Source organism: Rhinopithecus bieti, unplaced genomic scaffold (genome assembly GCF_001698545.2).
Source record: "Rhinopithecus bieti isolate Rb0 unplaced genomic scaffold, ASM169854v2 scaffold_17240, whole genome shotgun sequence".
Classification (NCBI taxonomy): Eukaryota; Metazoa; Chordata; class Mammalia; order Primates; family Cercopithecidae; genus Rhinopithecus; species Rhinopithecus bieti.
Genome location: NW_016808704.1, coordinates 132,078 through 146,529, shown reverse-complemented (window position 1 = coordinate 146,529; position 14,452 = coordinate 132,078). Strand labels below are relative to the sequence as shown.

The 14,452-nt window shown below is 34.5% G+C and overlaps 1 protein-coding gene across 1 annotated transcript in view; it reads left to right on the top strand.

Moving 5' to 3' along the window:
• The window catches only part of LOC108538775 (chromodomain-helicase-DNA-binding protein 9-like), a 121,889-nt gene that overhangs the window by 6,273 nt on the left and 101,164 nt on the right, over positions 1-14,452 (top strand). The window contains 4 exon segments of the mRNA XM_017887049.1: positions 8,949-9,060; positions 12,686-12,832; positions 13,698-13,766; positions 13,850-13,905. Coding sequence (XP_017742538.1) covers positions 8,949-9,060; positions 12,686-12,832; positions 13,698-13,766; positions 13,850-13,905 — 384 coding nt within the window.

Sequence of the window (14,452 nt, the reverse complement as noted above, 5' to 3'; positions counted from 1 at the left end):
TTTTTTGTAGTTTTTAGTAGAGACGGGGTTTCACCGTGTTAGCCAGGATGGTCTCGATCTCCTGACCTCGCGATCCGCCCGTCTCGGCCTCCCAAAGTGCTAGGATTACAGGCTTGAGTAACCGCGCCCGGCCGATAGGTGTGTATTTTTAACAAAAGTAGCATGTATGTCCACATGTATGTCTTTACAGAGACGTTCTTACCTATATAATAAAATCTAAGGGAAAAATAAGATGAACAAAATCTGAGGGAAAAATAAGACGTATCATTAGAAATTGTCACTTCATAGTTCTTGTTAATAAAGTGACATATGAGGCCCTGCTTGCAAGCTTTCCAAATTAATAGGAATTTTGAAATAATATGTGCTCAAATTAAATATATATGTCTTGTTTATTGGTGTATGATAAACCAAAGAGTTGTCAAAATGCATGGTATAAATTTATTATGAATGTTTTATTATTAGGCATACCATTAGTAGTCTCCGTGTAAGTTCTACAGTCTTTTTAAAGCCAATCTGATAAAATGTTTTGCAGATTTTACTGCTTGCATGTAAATTACAACACTTAGTAAAAATCTGAAACATCTTTATCCTCAGAAAGAGTTGATATGTATGTAACTTATTATGAATTTCAAATAAGATTTGCAGTTTCATTTTTAAGAATGGCACCTTTATATAAATCATGCTAGTAAGGTTTATCATTGACAAATAGATGTACCATATTTTATTGAATCTAAAGTGTCACTGATTATACAACAGACACACCATTAATTTTATGTGTCAGTAGAACACAAATATTGCCAGTTAAAACTATAGCATGTCATTGATTATTAAATGATTCCTGATTGCAGAGATGTTAATATGTAAAAAACTATATATATCTTTTTCTTTTTTCTTTTTTTGAGACGGAGTCTTGCTCTGTCGCCCTGGCTGGAGTGCAGTGGCGCATCGCTGCTCACTGCAAGCTCCGCCTCCCGGGATTCACACCATTCTCCTGCCTCAGCCTCCCGCCTAGCTGGGACTACAGGCGCTCGCCACCAAGCCCGGCTAATTTTTTTGTATTTTTTTAGTAGATACGGGGTTTCACCATGTTAGCCAGGATGGTCTCAATCTGCTGACCTCGTGATTCACCCTCATCGGCCTCCCAAAGTGCTGGGATTACAGGCATGAGCCACGGGCCCAGCCAACAATGCGTATCTTCTAAGAATTCAACCGTGCAGATAAATGTATTGGCTGATTAATACTTAGCTAACAACTTGGATCCTTATTTCTTACTTACATTAAATACCTCAGTAAATGCAGCCTTTCTGAAAAAGGATGTCCAGCTTTAAACAGGAAGTAATAGTCCAAGTTCCCAAAAGCGTATAACACAATATAACTTTAGCATATTTAAGGATTACAGTTTTAACTCCCTTTTAAAACTTGCTTGTTTTTCTAAGATGAGTTTAAGCTTTGGGTCTTGAGTTGAACTTTAAATGGGCATCATTTCACTGAGTTAAGAGTGTGTGTGTGTGTGTGTGTGTGTGTGTATGTGTTTTGAGTTTATATTTGAGGACTTAAGCCTCAGTACCTTTCACTGGGCTTGCAAAGAAAAAATAATGTGACACTGTATTTTTGCCTTTTTTCTTCTCTTATGATGAATTGGATGTATTAATTACAACAAATGGTCTAATTGGGTAAGATTCATTGTTTGTCCAATTATTGCAATGAGAGAATCAACAGGGGGCAATTACAGATTGATGCAGTATAGAACACAGCTTGTTGCACAGCAAGTACTACTAACACTTGGGCAGGATTGAAATAAGTGCATAAATTACATCTGAAAATCAAATATAGGCATATTAAATATAAACATTGTGGTTTTCTGCTGCCTATACTTATCAAATGAATTTACATTTCAAATTCATACTTTAGTTTGAAATTGCCCTTTGCTGTCAGAAACAACCCATGTTTTGATATTTCAGTTTTTTCCTTGCCTGAGTGTATCTGTTGCTACATTTTGCTAACATTGATAACATCCTTTTAATGTTTTTAAGAACAAAATTTGCATAAAGCTTTTTATTGTTAATTTATTCTGTATCATGTTGTTGCTTTTCTTTGGGGATATTTCTCCTTAAACTAGCAAACTATCAGTTTATTTGAAGCGTGTATTTATAATGAAATTTTATTTTAGAATTAATGTAGTAAACTCTTTGTAATCCATGATGGAAGAATGGAGTGCTCTATAGCAATTGGGTATTTTGCTTAACTGATTTTATTTTTTCTACTACTGAAACATCTGATTTCCTTCAGATAGCATTTATGGCTATCTGTTGTCATTGTGTAGATAATAGATATTTCTGGTTTTATGAAAGTCAGTAAATTTTAATATTTAAAATTTACTAAAAGATAATATAGTTTCATATTTCTCTTTAGAGAGTCACTAAGTTTATTGATATTAAATATCTGTTGACTGGTTGAAGTATGTGTGTCATTTTATTTCAAAATCAATAGGATATGTTGGAAATCATAATCTAGGAATAAGGGGATCATCTTTTGGAACTGAACACTGCCTGTCTGTATGGTGGGACCAATACCTACCTGCCTTGCCTATCTCAGAGTTTTTCTCAGAATCAACTGAGGTACTGTAGGCAAAAGCACTTTACAATTTTAAGGGTTCTATAAATATAAAATAGTTGTATCATCCTGAATATTTGTTCCTAGAGTTTTCTATACTAATTTTTACTCTCTGAGCCAGTGGTTCCCAAACTTAGTAGAGCACCAGAACTCTTGGGGAATATTTTTAAAGTCATATTGGAGTCCTCGTTTCTAGATCAGAATCCTGGGTTTGGGACCCACAAAACTGTTTGGGTTATTTTTGTCTTACTTTTATTTTGAAGTAATGTCAGAAGTACAAAAATAAGTCAGAGTTCCCTTAAGCTCTTCACTCACCTTCCTCAAATGTTAACATCTTATGAACCTAGCACACTTATCAATACCAGGAAATAAACATTTTAATAATCCTATTAACTAATCTGCAGACCTCATGCAAGTTTTGTGAGTTCCCTTTTTTTGTTGGCCAGGATCCAATTCAGGATCCTACATTTACTTTTGTTGTCATATCTCCTTAGTTTCCTTCAATTTAGGATAACTCCTCAGACTTTTTTCTTCTATGATGTTTTCATTTTTGTAACATACTGGCCAGTTATTTTGTAGAATGTACATCAATTTGAGTTTGTTGGGCATTTTCTCATAAAGAATCTGTATTTTATTTTATTTTTGAGACAAGAGTCTTGCTCTGTCGCCCAAGCTGGAGTACAGTGGCGCGGATCTTGGCTTACGGCAACCTCCGCCTCTCAGGTTCAAGCGGTTTTCCTGCCTCAGCCTCCCAAGTAGCTGGGATCACAGACACGTGCTATCACGCCTAGCTGATTTTTGTATTTTTAGTAGAGATGGGGTTTCACCATGTTGGCCGGGCTGGTCTTGAAATCCTGACCTCAGGTGATCCTTTCTCCTCGGCTTCCAGAAGTGCTGGGACTACAGGCGTGAGCCACCACGCCTGTCTAGAATCTGTATTTTAAATAGCTTTCACTAAGCTTTCCCCAAATGTTTAGGCACTGCTGATCTGATACCAGCCTAATTAATTATGCCTCTTTATATATTACCCTAGATGCCATTTTAGAATCTGTAATAAATTGGTAAGATTTATAGTTTTCAAGGTTCATTGTAAATAACCCTATTTCTAAAATCTCTCTCTCTAGATAGATAGATCATTTTCTGTAAAAAAAATTTATAATATTTTAGAAATAGGGTTTTACTTTGTTTACCAGCTTGGCCTAGAACTCCTAGGCTCAAGTCTTCTCCCACTTCAGTTTACCAAGTAGCTAGAACTACGGGGTACATACTTATACTCTTTTCTTTCTTTCTTTCTTTCTTTCTTTTTTATTAACTCAGGATTACTGGTTTTTTTTAATCTAATTTTAAAATGCCACCTGAATTAACCCAGAATTATATCAGCCAAAAATGATTTCAGAATTGACTTTTTTCCTATCATGGATATGTACCCTTTTTAAATAGAAAAGGCATGTGTAATGTTTTGGACTTAGAAGGTTTAGTAGGGAAATACTATATATCTGAAATATCTTTTACAAAGTTAGAACCTGAAAACGATTTTTGCATGGGTTGTTAAAAATGACTAATGAATTCATGATACTATTCCAGACATGTAGAACAATGTTGGAAGAATAATACAGAATATATGGAAAATAAAGTGAAAGTTGCTTTTTTGTTTTTAAGTAAAATTTTCAAATAATTAGTATAACAAAAGGCTTATCTAAGGTGTAGATGGGAAACATTTTTATAAGGGGCAAGTGTTTAGAGATTATCTTGGGTCGGCTTAGCTATTTATTTATTAGTATTTTCTAGAGATGTTAGGTAATCATTTATCTATAAAAATAATGTTTAACGCAAGGCTTGGTCCTTTGTCCTTCAGAGAATCTTCACATTTAGAACTCCCCTTATCGCTATTGTACCAAGAATAGCCGGCGAACCAGATCATAGTCATCTTGTAAATTCTTTTTTTTTTTTTTTTTTTGAAGATGCGAGTCTTGCTCAGCTCGCCCAGGCTGGAGTGGCAAGATGGCCGGATCGTCAGCTCACAGCAAGTCCTGGCCGTCACCGGTTTGACGCCATTTCTCCTGCCTCAGCTCGAGTAGCTGGGACTACAGGCGCCCGCACACCTCGCCCGGCTAGTTCTTTTCTGTATTTTTTTCAGTAGAGACGGGGTTTCACCCATGTTAAGCTCAGGATGGTCTTGATCTCCCGACTCAGTGGATCGTGATCCGCCCGTCTCGGCCTCCCAAAGTGCTGGGATTACAGTCATTTGTAAATTTAAAAAAATATTTAAATATCTCTGCCTCTCATTTCATTGAAGGTTTTCTTCATTGGGATTTGAGTCTTTAAGCAGCCACATAAGATAATGCATCAGAATGTGCATTCACATAATTCATTTAGCTTACCAAACATTGAAAAAATACCTTTTTAAGCAATATATGAAGGGTATTAATAGGCCATAATTTCCATTTCGTGGGAGATTGTTATTTAAGCAGCTACACTCTCCGTGTGTTGTTCTCATCTACAAACTAGTTGAAAATACACACTTAAGTTGGAGATTGATAGCAAGTAGGAGAAAGTATCAAATATGTGTTTTTACTACCCAGTTTTATTTAGTATTGTCCCTTACTTTGCCATTTAAAAATCATCTGCACCAGTGCCTTAGGATGTAGCAAATATTCACAAGCAAAGTGATGGATACCTTTAGGAGGAGGTTCTCACTGGGAGAGGCATGAGAGGGGGCTTCTGGGAAGCTAATGTCTTGTTTCTTGATCTGGAAGCTGGCTACACAGATATTTTCTGTTTGAGAAAATTGATTGAGCAGGACTCTTATGGGTGCACTTTTCTGACTTTGCATTACACTTTAATATTAGTAGACTTGCACTGATAGGTTTACGGAAAATGAGAGATTGGATTGGAGGCATATTGAAGTTGTAATACCTAAGAGATACCCATATGTATATGTCTAATAAGCAATTAGTTATGTGAACATGAAGCTCGGGGAAAAGATCTGAACTAGAGATAAGAGATTTGAGGATCTTTAACTTCTAATTGGTAGTTAAGAATAGATTAAATGAAAACTCTCAGGGACAGACAGTATGTAGAGAAGGAAGGCGGCTGAAGACAGAACTGAAGACAGAGAAACCAAAGTTTAACAGGCTGGCAGAGAATAATTGTCAATGACTAAATCCTACGGAAAACTAACATTCAAGGTGTAGATGCAGGAAGAAGAGCCAAAATTTAGTAAAAGCAAGTTTAGTGAGAACTAGAAGACTCTCATGTCAGGGAGCCAGGAAGGGGGCCAAAAGGAAACAGTTACACATTAAGACTTAGTTACAGGTTAGGATTTTTTTTTTAAAGTTCCGTTGGATTTGCATTTTAAAAGTCTTTTGAGTCCTTAAGCATTAGGAGTTTAGGCTTTGGAGTGAGGCATACTTAGTTTCTGTCTCTATTCTTACTATTTATGTGACTTTGAGTAAGTTATTTAACTTCTCTAAGCCTCAATTTCCTCTTATAAAATAATAGTACTTCACTTTTAAAGTTATATGAACATCAAGTGAGAGAATGCATGTAAAGTCAGCACAGAGGCTGACTCATAGTAAACACTGAATAAATGGAAGCTATGAATATTAAAAGTAGTTGTAAGAGTTGAGATTATAGTGGGTTGAGGAATGAAACGGAAATGACTCTTTTGAGAGCTATGGATACAAAGGAGGAAGAAAAAGATCATATGGAATCTAACAGTAAATATAGCCTCAAGGGAGATTTTTATTTTAGGAAAGGAACTAGAGCAGGAAAAGGGACTAGAACAGAGAGGAAATAAACAGTGAAAGTGGTGAGAGGGAATGATGTGTAACTATGGTTGGTTCCTTAATGCTCCTTCAGAATATCTTTATATTTCTTCTGATTTCCTGCTTCCAACTTAAGCAGTTTTTCTTACTGTTATTTACTTTCTTCACATACTCAGAAGAGTGCAGGTGAGACACCAAGTAAGAATTACCATTATTCTGTTGAATGTGGTAATCATACCAATACAAGAATAATATAGGGAGAAAGCGTTCTATAACTTTTTCTTGCCTCAAGTCTAGTCATCCAGTCAATAACCAAGTCCTGTTGGTTCTGCTTCCACAATAAAAAATTATATCTTTATTTACCTCTTCATCCACATTCCCACAACCCTAGATTACACTCTTTATCTCTCCCCTGAATTGTCATTTGCCTTATCACTGGTTTCCCTGCCTTGCATTTCACTTGCTTGTCGTCACATTACCCCCTTGCTTATAATTCTTATGTCTTCCAAATGCTTTTTTTTATTTATTCAAAATAACTCACTGCCTGTTCATTAAACATTTGTTGCCAGTGATGAACAAGACAGATTCCTTTTAAATTCTTGCTCTCAAGAGCTTAAAAGATGCCCCTAAAATGTGAACTCTTTGTATGTCATACAAGGCCTTCTGTGATCTTCACGCTTTCTGCTTATCCAGCTGTCTGCCACCTCCTTCTGGGGTACTCTGTGTATTCCTGTCATGCTATTACCATTGCATGTTCTCCTCTTCTGTGGTATCTGTCTACCTGGATTGTATTCTACCACTTTCACTACCTGTTAAACTTCTTTTCATCATATCAAATGTTATCTTTTCTGTTTACAGAAAAGGGGCTTTAGCCCCCTTTACTCTTCAATAACCGTGAGCATTTCTTCGTGTTCACCTTGCATCCTGTGCTAACCCCCACTTTGGCATTTTAGCTGTGATCATAGTCTAACTATGACACTTTAAGGTTAGGAACTGTGTCACTATATTTTCAAATCCTAGAGCCTAGGAAAGTGTTTGGCATAGAATATTTAGAAGTTGTTAGCATTAGTTGAGAAGTTACTATACAATTTCAAGACTGTGCTGAAAGCTAGTATGCATTATGCCACTTAATTATCAGCAACAGTGGATGTAGTTATTATGATATCCCTATTTTCCAGGCAAGGAAACTAAGGCTAAAAGAGATCAAGTAATTTGCCCAATGTCTCACAGATAAGTACATGGTGGAGTCAGGGTTTAAATCTTGACCCTGTGTTTTCGAAGTGCATGCTCTTAACCTCCAAATTCTCCCACATTAATAAATAGTTGTTGAAAGAATTCTGATATCTTTTTGATAAATCATATCTGAAAGTATTTGGGAGATTTTCCATTTTTGTTTTACAGATATTTAAAATAGTACGTTGCTGATTAATAATTACCGTGATTTAAAATCATGCCCCTGCATTTGTTGAAGCAGATAAGTAAATGTGAGAGTGATGTATTTATACCTCTCATCAAGACAGAAAAAAACCACTTTCATTTTAGATAGCTCCATCTGATGTGTGTATGAGTAAATATCAATATATATATAAATATACATATATAAAGGTATACTGACACACACATGCTATGGGAATATAAAAAATAATACTTCTTATGCTTAGGAACATGCAGTACAGATAAGCCTTAACATAAATTAAAGAATTAAAGAACAACTAATTGTTAAAGTACCTTAAGTAATTGTCTTTCTCCTGTAGAGTAGAAGGAAGTAGAGGCTTTTAACAAATAGGGGGATTCAAGGATAATAAGTGGATTTGAATTTAATAAGAGAAAAAAATCTGTCATTCCAAATCTGCAAGATAATAAATACAGTTGTATCACCTCACATTTTTCCTATGAAAAGTATAGTCTTAAGCCTAAAAAACAAATAAGACTTGACTGCCTTTTTTTTTTACCCACTAAATTTATTTATTTGTTTGTTTGTTTGCTTGCTTGCTTGCTTGCTTGCTTGCTTATTTATTCATTGAGATGGAGTTTTGCTCTTGTTGCCAGGCTGGAGTGCAATGACGCAATCTTGGCTCACTGCAACCTCCGCCTCCCGGGCTCAAGCAATTCTCCTGCCTCAGCCTCCCAGATAGCTGGGATTACAGACGCCCGCCACCACACCAGGCTAATTTTTGTATTTTTAGTAGAGACAGGTTTCACCACGTTGGCCAGGCTGGTCTCGAACTCCTGACCTTTTCCCATCTGCCTCGGCCTCCCAAAGTGCTGGGATTACAACGCATGAGCCACTGCGCCTAGCCTACTTGACTGCCTTTCTGTGTTTAGAAGTGCATTAATTGTACTTTTAAGTACATTAATTATACTTCCAAACGTATAATTGGATGGTGTTTGTTCCATTAGAATAGAGTTTATGTTTTGAAAATGTCGACACGGATTTCAGGATAATTATCATCCTTGGTTGGACATGCAAGTGATACAAAGTGGAAGAAAGTTTATCATGACAATCTTAATTTAATCAAATTTAGGAAAATTCAAAGAATTCTTACTTTCCTTTTCCTCTTGAAACAGCAAACTCATTATTACATTGGGTAAGAAACAAAAAAGAAAGAATGAGTCTTCAGATGAAATATCTGATGCAGAACAGATGCCACAGCATACATTAAAAGATCAAGACTCTCAAGTGAGTATTATAATTTTTTCTGGAAATGAAACACTGTTAGAATGATTTAGTTAGCATAATATTGCCTTATAGATATTTACATTTTAGTTTAGAAGTATAAATACATTTTGTAGTATGGTAGAAGTTGTAAGGTAGCATTATTACAATATGTCCTGGTAATATTACCATAGAATATTAGATGTGGGAGGAAACTAACATATCCTCTCCAAACCCCCATTTTTCAGATAATGAAACTGAAGCCCAGAGAGGTTAAGTAACAATACAAAGTCCTTGATGGCTTTTAGCATGGAGGAGTATTTAATGATGTTATCCTGTGCTTATAGAATTCTTTTGAATGAACATGATGGACATAGTAATTTTTTAAATCACATACAAACGACAGAGCAAATGGATCGAATCATTCCTAGAAATAATTCCTTTGGTCTGTTTCTGTGAAGAAAAGATAACTGACTATATTAAAATCCCCTAACGTAGACGGAAGAAATACTATGCATTTTGCCTTCTTTTTTTTTTTTTTTTTTCTGAATAGGTGGATATTCAAAATTACTCTGTGAAGTTAAAATTATATATAGTGAAGGTCATAATAATTCAGGCCACCCTCTGATCTCTAATAATTAAAGTATGACTGTAGGCCGTAGGGGTGGTGGCAGTTGTGAATTATGGGGCCAGAAAGCCCCTGAATGGCCTTTCTTCTTCCTTATGCAGCTTCTTATCCAATGGGAGAGTAGTGGCTCAAGGCTCCTGGGCTGCTGCAAGAGTTGAGGTAAGGGCAGTGACTGAAGCTCCTAATATTACATGGCCTGGCTTTTTCATCATATGTTATCCTTAACTTAGGCAAACTTATATTTAACTTATTCCATATGATTACATTTAGTTTAATTTTTGCTGAAATAATGCTGGCCATTTTTCCGTTATGTAATTTCCAAACAATGAAATGGTAGGCTAGGTCAACATGAACATTTCTTCCATGTTTTTCACTGTAGTATTAGGTTGTTTTGACAGGTGTATTGCTTTAATGCACACACAAAAAATGGTGAAGGTAAAAATATTTTCTAATAGTTATAAATCTATATTATTGATATATTTGATTGTGTAATTAAATAAATGATGGAAAAATCCATGTAGCTTTCAACCATGTTGGAAACTAATTAAGGTTTGGAATCAGTTAGAAATCTAAAAATGTGATTTGGTATTTAATTTTGTTACTTTTAATCTTAATAAAGAATATTACAGTTGTCCAACTATATTTAGAGACCTAAATTACAAAGAAAAATGCCCCTGCAACAGATTATACTATTAGGACTATTATAGGAAACAAATGCAATGTTAAAATAATGAAGTACTATATTAGTCATTTAAAACATGCTTCTGACCTCCTATGTGAAGTGCTATGGACTGATCTGTTGAAGCCTTTAAGACTTAAGAAGCTAAAAATAAGAAATTAGAAGGGACAATTTATCAAGATTTCCAATTGTGCTTTAAAAAACATGGAGAAAGAAAGCCAGAAAAAGCACATGCCAAAATGTAGACGTCAGATTCATTTTATGTTTTAAACTAGTAGCGACGTTGTATGGCAGGTAATGATAATTGGTGAGAATGATACCTTATTTGGCTTTACCTAATTAATGTGTAACTATATCCTCTAGTGGAGTATAATTTATGGTAAAATCTTCTATAATCTCATAATTCATAGACTTTTAAATTAATCTGTTAGACAAAGTCTTTGTAGGATGAGGGAACAGTTTACAATAAGTAACCTTCATTCTATCCGAGTGCACTTTTGTGAGCTTGAAAGAGTCTTTGAGGTCACTTACTTGCTATTTACTAAAAACTAAGTGAGTTGTCCCTAAGTACTAATAGATGTCTAAATGACCAGAAAGGAAACTAATGCTGAAAACATCTAACAGAATTTTCTAAAAATGTGCTGAATTATTCTCAAATTTCATTACTTAAAAGTCACGCCTAATGAGACATTGATAATATGTCACAGTTGTTTATTAATTAAAACTATTCTTGAACGTTAAGATCTATATGGTGCCCATAATAGAATTCTAAATATTCTTTTAGCCTAGTGTTAGTAATCCATAGAATTCACCCCTCCCACCCCTCCCAGAGAATAGTAAGTAATTCATATCCTTTTCAAAATAGGATGAAGGAAAATTGGGTTTCTATTAGCCCTTTAATTAGGATTTTTATATGTCACCAGGCTGTGTTACTTTGAGGTTTGAAATGTCAATGTCTTCATGGCCAAGAAACATTTGACCCATCCTAATGAGGTATGGTGTTATGTAGTACATTTGACTGACCATATGAGTGCCTTTCTTTCTCTCAGTATTTTACTACTCACAAGAGAAAGGGGCAGAGGCATGAATGCATGCATATAGTTTGTCACCACACTGTAACAGTGACTCAGCTATTTTCGTCATGGCTATGAAGGTAAATTAAAGACCTGCCAAATAGAAGACAAGCAGAAACCAAAAGAACTTACAGTTTACTTTGCTGGTTCCATTTTTTGGAAGTGTCATGAAGTTACTAAATATATAGAAGAAACTGGACTAGAAAAAAGAAGAGAGAGATTTGCCAAATGTTAAGCAATTGAACAGTTGGTTGAGATGCCACTACCCCCATGAAACGTCTCCACCCCATGAGATTACAAGGGAAATTTAAAACATAAATCTAAGTCATTTGGGATTTTGAAACCAACCTGAGTTTTTATCTTTATTGTGGAAACACTAAAAGAGATGTAACTTTGTTTTTGTTTTTTAAGTTCTCCTTGAAATATAAAACTTTTGAAAAAATATTAGATATTTAGGGAGGTAAGTAAAACCATGTATATATGATTCCAGATTTAAAACTACTTAGATTATTTAAAAATTATCTTACTACATGTAATACCTTGTAAAATGCTTAATTTTGTGTGATGATAGTGATGTTTTTTATATTTAAGGAAAGCTACTAAAGTTAGTGAAACCGTTTCTTCTTTCATTCACAATTATTTGGTAGATTTAACGCTTTCTTACTTTGTGCATTTCTTTTTAAATATTTTATGTTATTCTGCTTTAAACACAGTTTCACGTGTTTTGGCAAATACTATTGAATTTATTCTTCTAGATTTATACCCCCAATTCTATACCCAGTTTTCATCTGATACACTTTTTACGTTTTGGACTAAAACTGTGAAATTATTAATAGTTTAAATATGTATTGCCCAAGGTATGAAATAGTTAAATAAAACAGATACCTTTTTATTCTTAACAGTTTCTAAAGATAAGTAATGTAGTAATGAAGGTATTACTAATAAAATATATTTTGCCCAACCTGTGAAATAATTTTTTTAAAAAAGAGGGATCTCTTTATTCTTAATGATTTCCAAATTAACATAATAAAAGTATTACTAATATTTGTTGTTTGAAATTGTAGAAAGTAGAACTGTAGGAAGATTGTAAGCCTGTGGCAAATGGCAAATTATAATCTTCCTCTAATTAAAAACAAAACAGGAAAAGATGAGCATTGAGTGTCATGTTGAAAATTTAATATACAAAACTGCCAACTCTAGGGGTAATTATTTTTAAAAACTTCTCTTCAAAATAAATTATATAAATCTGATCCTTGTGGTTCGTTACAGAAAAGAAGATCAAATCGACAAATTAAAAGAAAAAAATACGCAGAAGATGTAGAAGGGAAGCAATCTGAAGAAGAGGTTAAAGGTTCTATGAAAATAAAAAAGAATTCAGCTCCTTTACCTGGTGAACAGCCTTTACAATTGTTTGTGGTAAGCATATTTGGAATTATGACTGCAAAACGTTTTAAACCAACATAAATTCTATAAGGTACTTCTATTGTTTTCCTTCTAAAATTGCTCCAACTTAATCCTTCTGGATTCCATATTATTAGTTGAGTCATTCAAATTAGAAACCTAGGAATTCATCCTCTCTTCGTTTTCCTTTGCCTCTTCATCCAGGTTGTCACTACACTTTCTACCTCCTAAATATATGTTCTTGAAATTCTATCTTTTCTGCAGAATATTTCTAAATTATAAGTCTAATCACATTGTTTTTCTACTGAAAACTCCTCTAATAGTTTCCTGAACCTTACAAAAATAACGATGCCTTTTTAGCAGTGTATAAACCCCTTCGTCTGGATTTTCTGGCGTTGTCTCCTGCTACTTCTCCATAAGCACTCACTCCTCTGTTTTATGAACACATTTGCCTGAATGCCATATGTACTTCCCTCGTCTATAATTTTTTAAGTCCCTCTTATATGTATTATGAGCCAACCGCTCAGTCACTAGCTGAGTACCTTGGTAAAGTACTTATTTAACTATGCCTAAATTTCCTAATCTGTAAAATGGAAATGATAATAATGAAGATAAAAGATTCAATTAATATATGTAAAATGCTTAGAATAATGACTAGCACATTAAAAAGCACAATATGTTTGCTATAGAGATAATGCAGGTGATGAAAAGGACAATAACTATATTTTTTTCATTTTTGTATTTCTAACATGTAACATAGTGTCTGGCACATATGCTGTATAAATATTTGTTGAATTATAGTATGTTCATCAACATACAAAGTGGCAACTAAAAGATCTTTCAAAATGTGTTGTCATTATTTCTTTCCTCCCTCCCATAGGAGAATCCGAGTGAAGAAGATGCTGCAATTGTAGACAAAATTCTATCTTCTAGAATTGTAAAAAAGGAAGTAAGTACTGGTACATTACATTTTACACTTCATATTCTGTGGCCTGTTTAAAAGAGTCACCATTACTGATTTTCTTTTCTTAGATATCACCTGGAGTGATGATTGATACAGAAGAATTTTTTGTAAAATACAAGAATTAGTAAGTATTTTGAGTTAGAAAAATAAAAGAAAGATGTTGATTTACATATAAATTACTTTATTTAATAAATTAAAATTATGATTTTCATTTTATCCACATTTTTTATGGTAATTTTATCATTTATGCTTGTATAAATCAAGAATCATTAAAAAGTGAAAAGGGCTCATTTGAAAACCTTTCATGTTAAAATTGAATGATTTGGCTAGGTGGGGTGGCTCACACCTGTAATCCCAGCACTTTGGGAGGCCAAGGTGGGCGGATCACAAGGTGAAGAGATTGAGACCATCCTGGCCAACATGATGAAACCTCATCTCTACTAAAAATACAAAACATTACCTGGACATGGTGGCGCGTACCTGTAGTCCCAGCTACTCAAGAGGCTGAGGCAGGAGAATCACTTGAACCCAGGAAGCGGAGATTGCTGTGAGCCGAGATCGCGCCACTGTACTCCAGCCTGGCGACAGAGCGAGACTCCATCTCAGAAAAAAAAAAAAGAAAATTTTGTTTATTTTCCAGAAAATGTTAATTATTAACATCAAAATGCAAG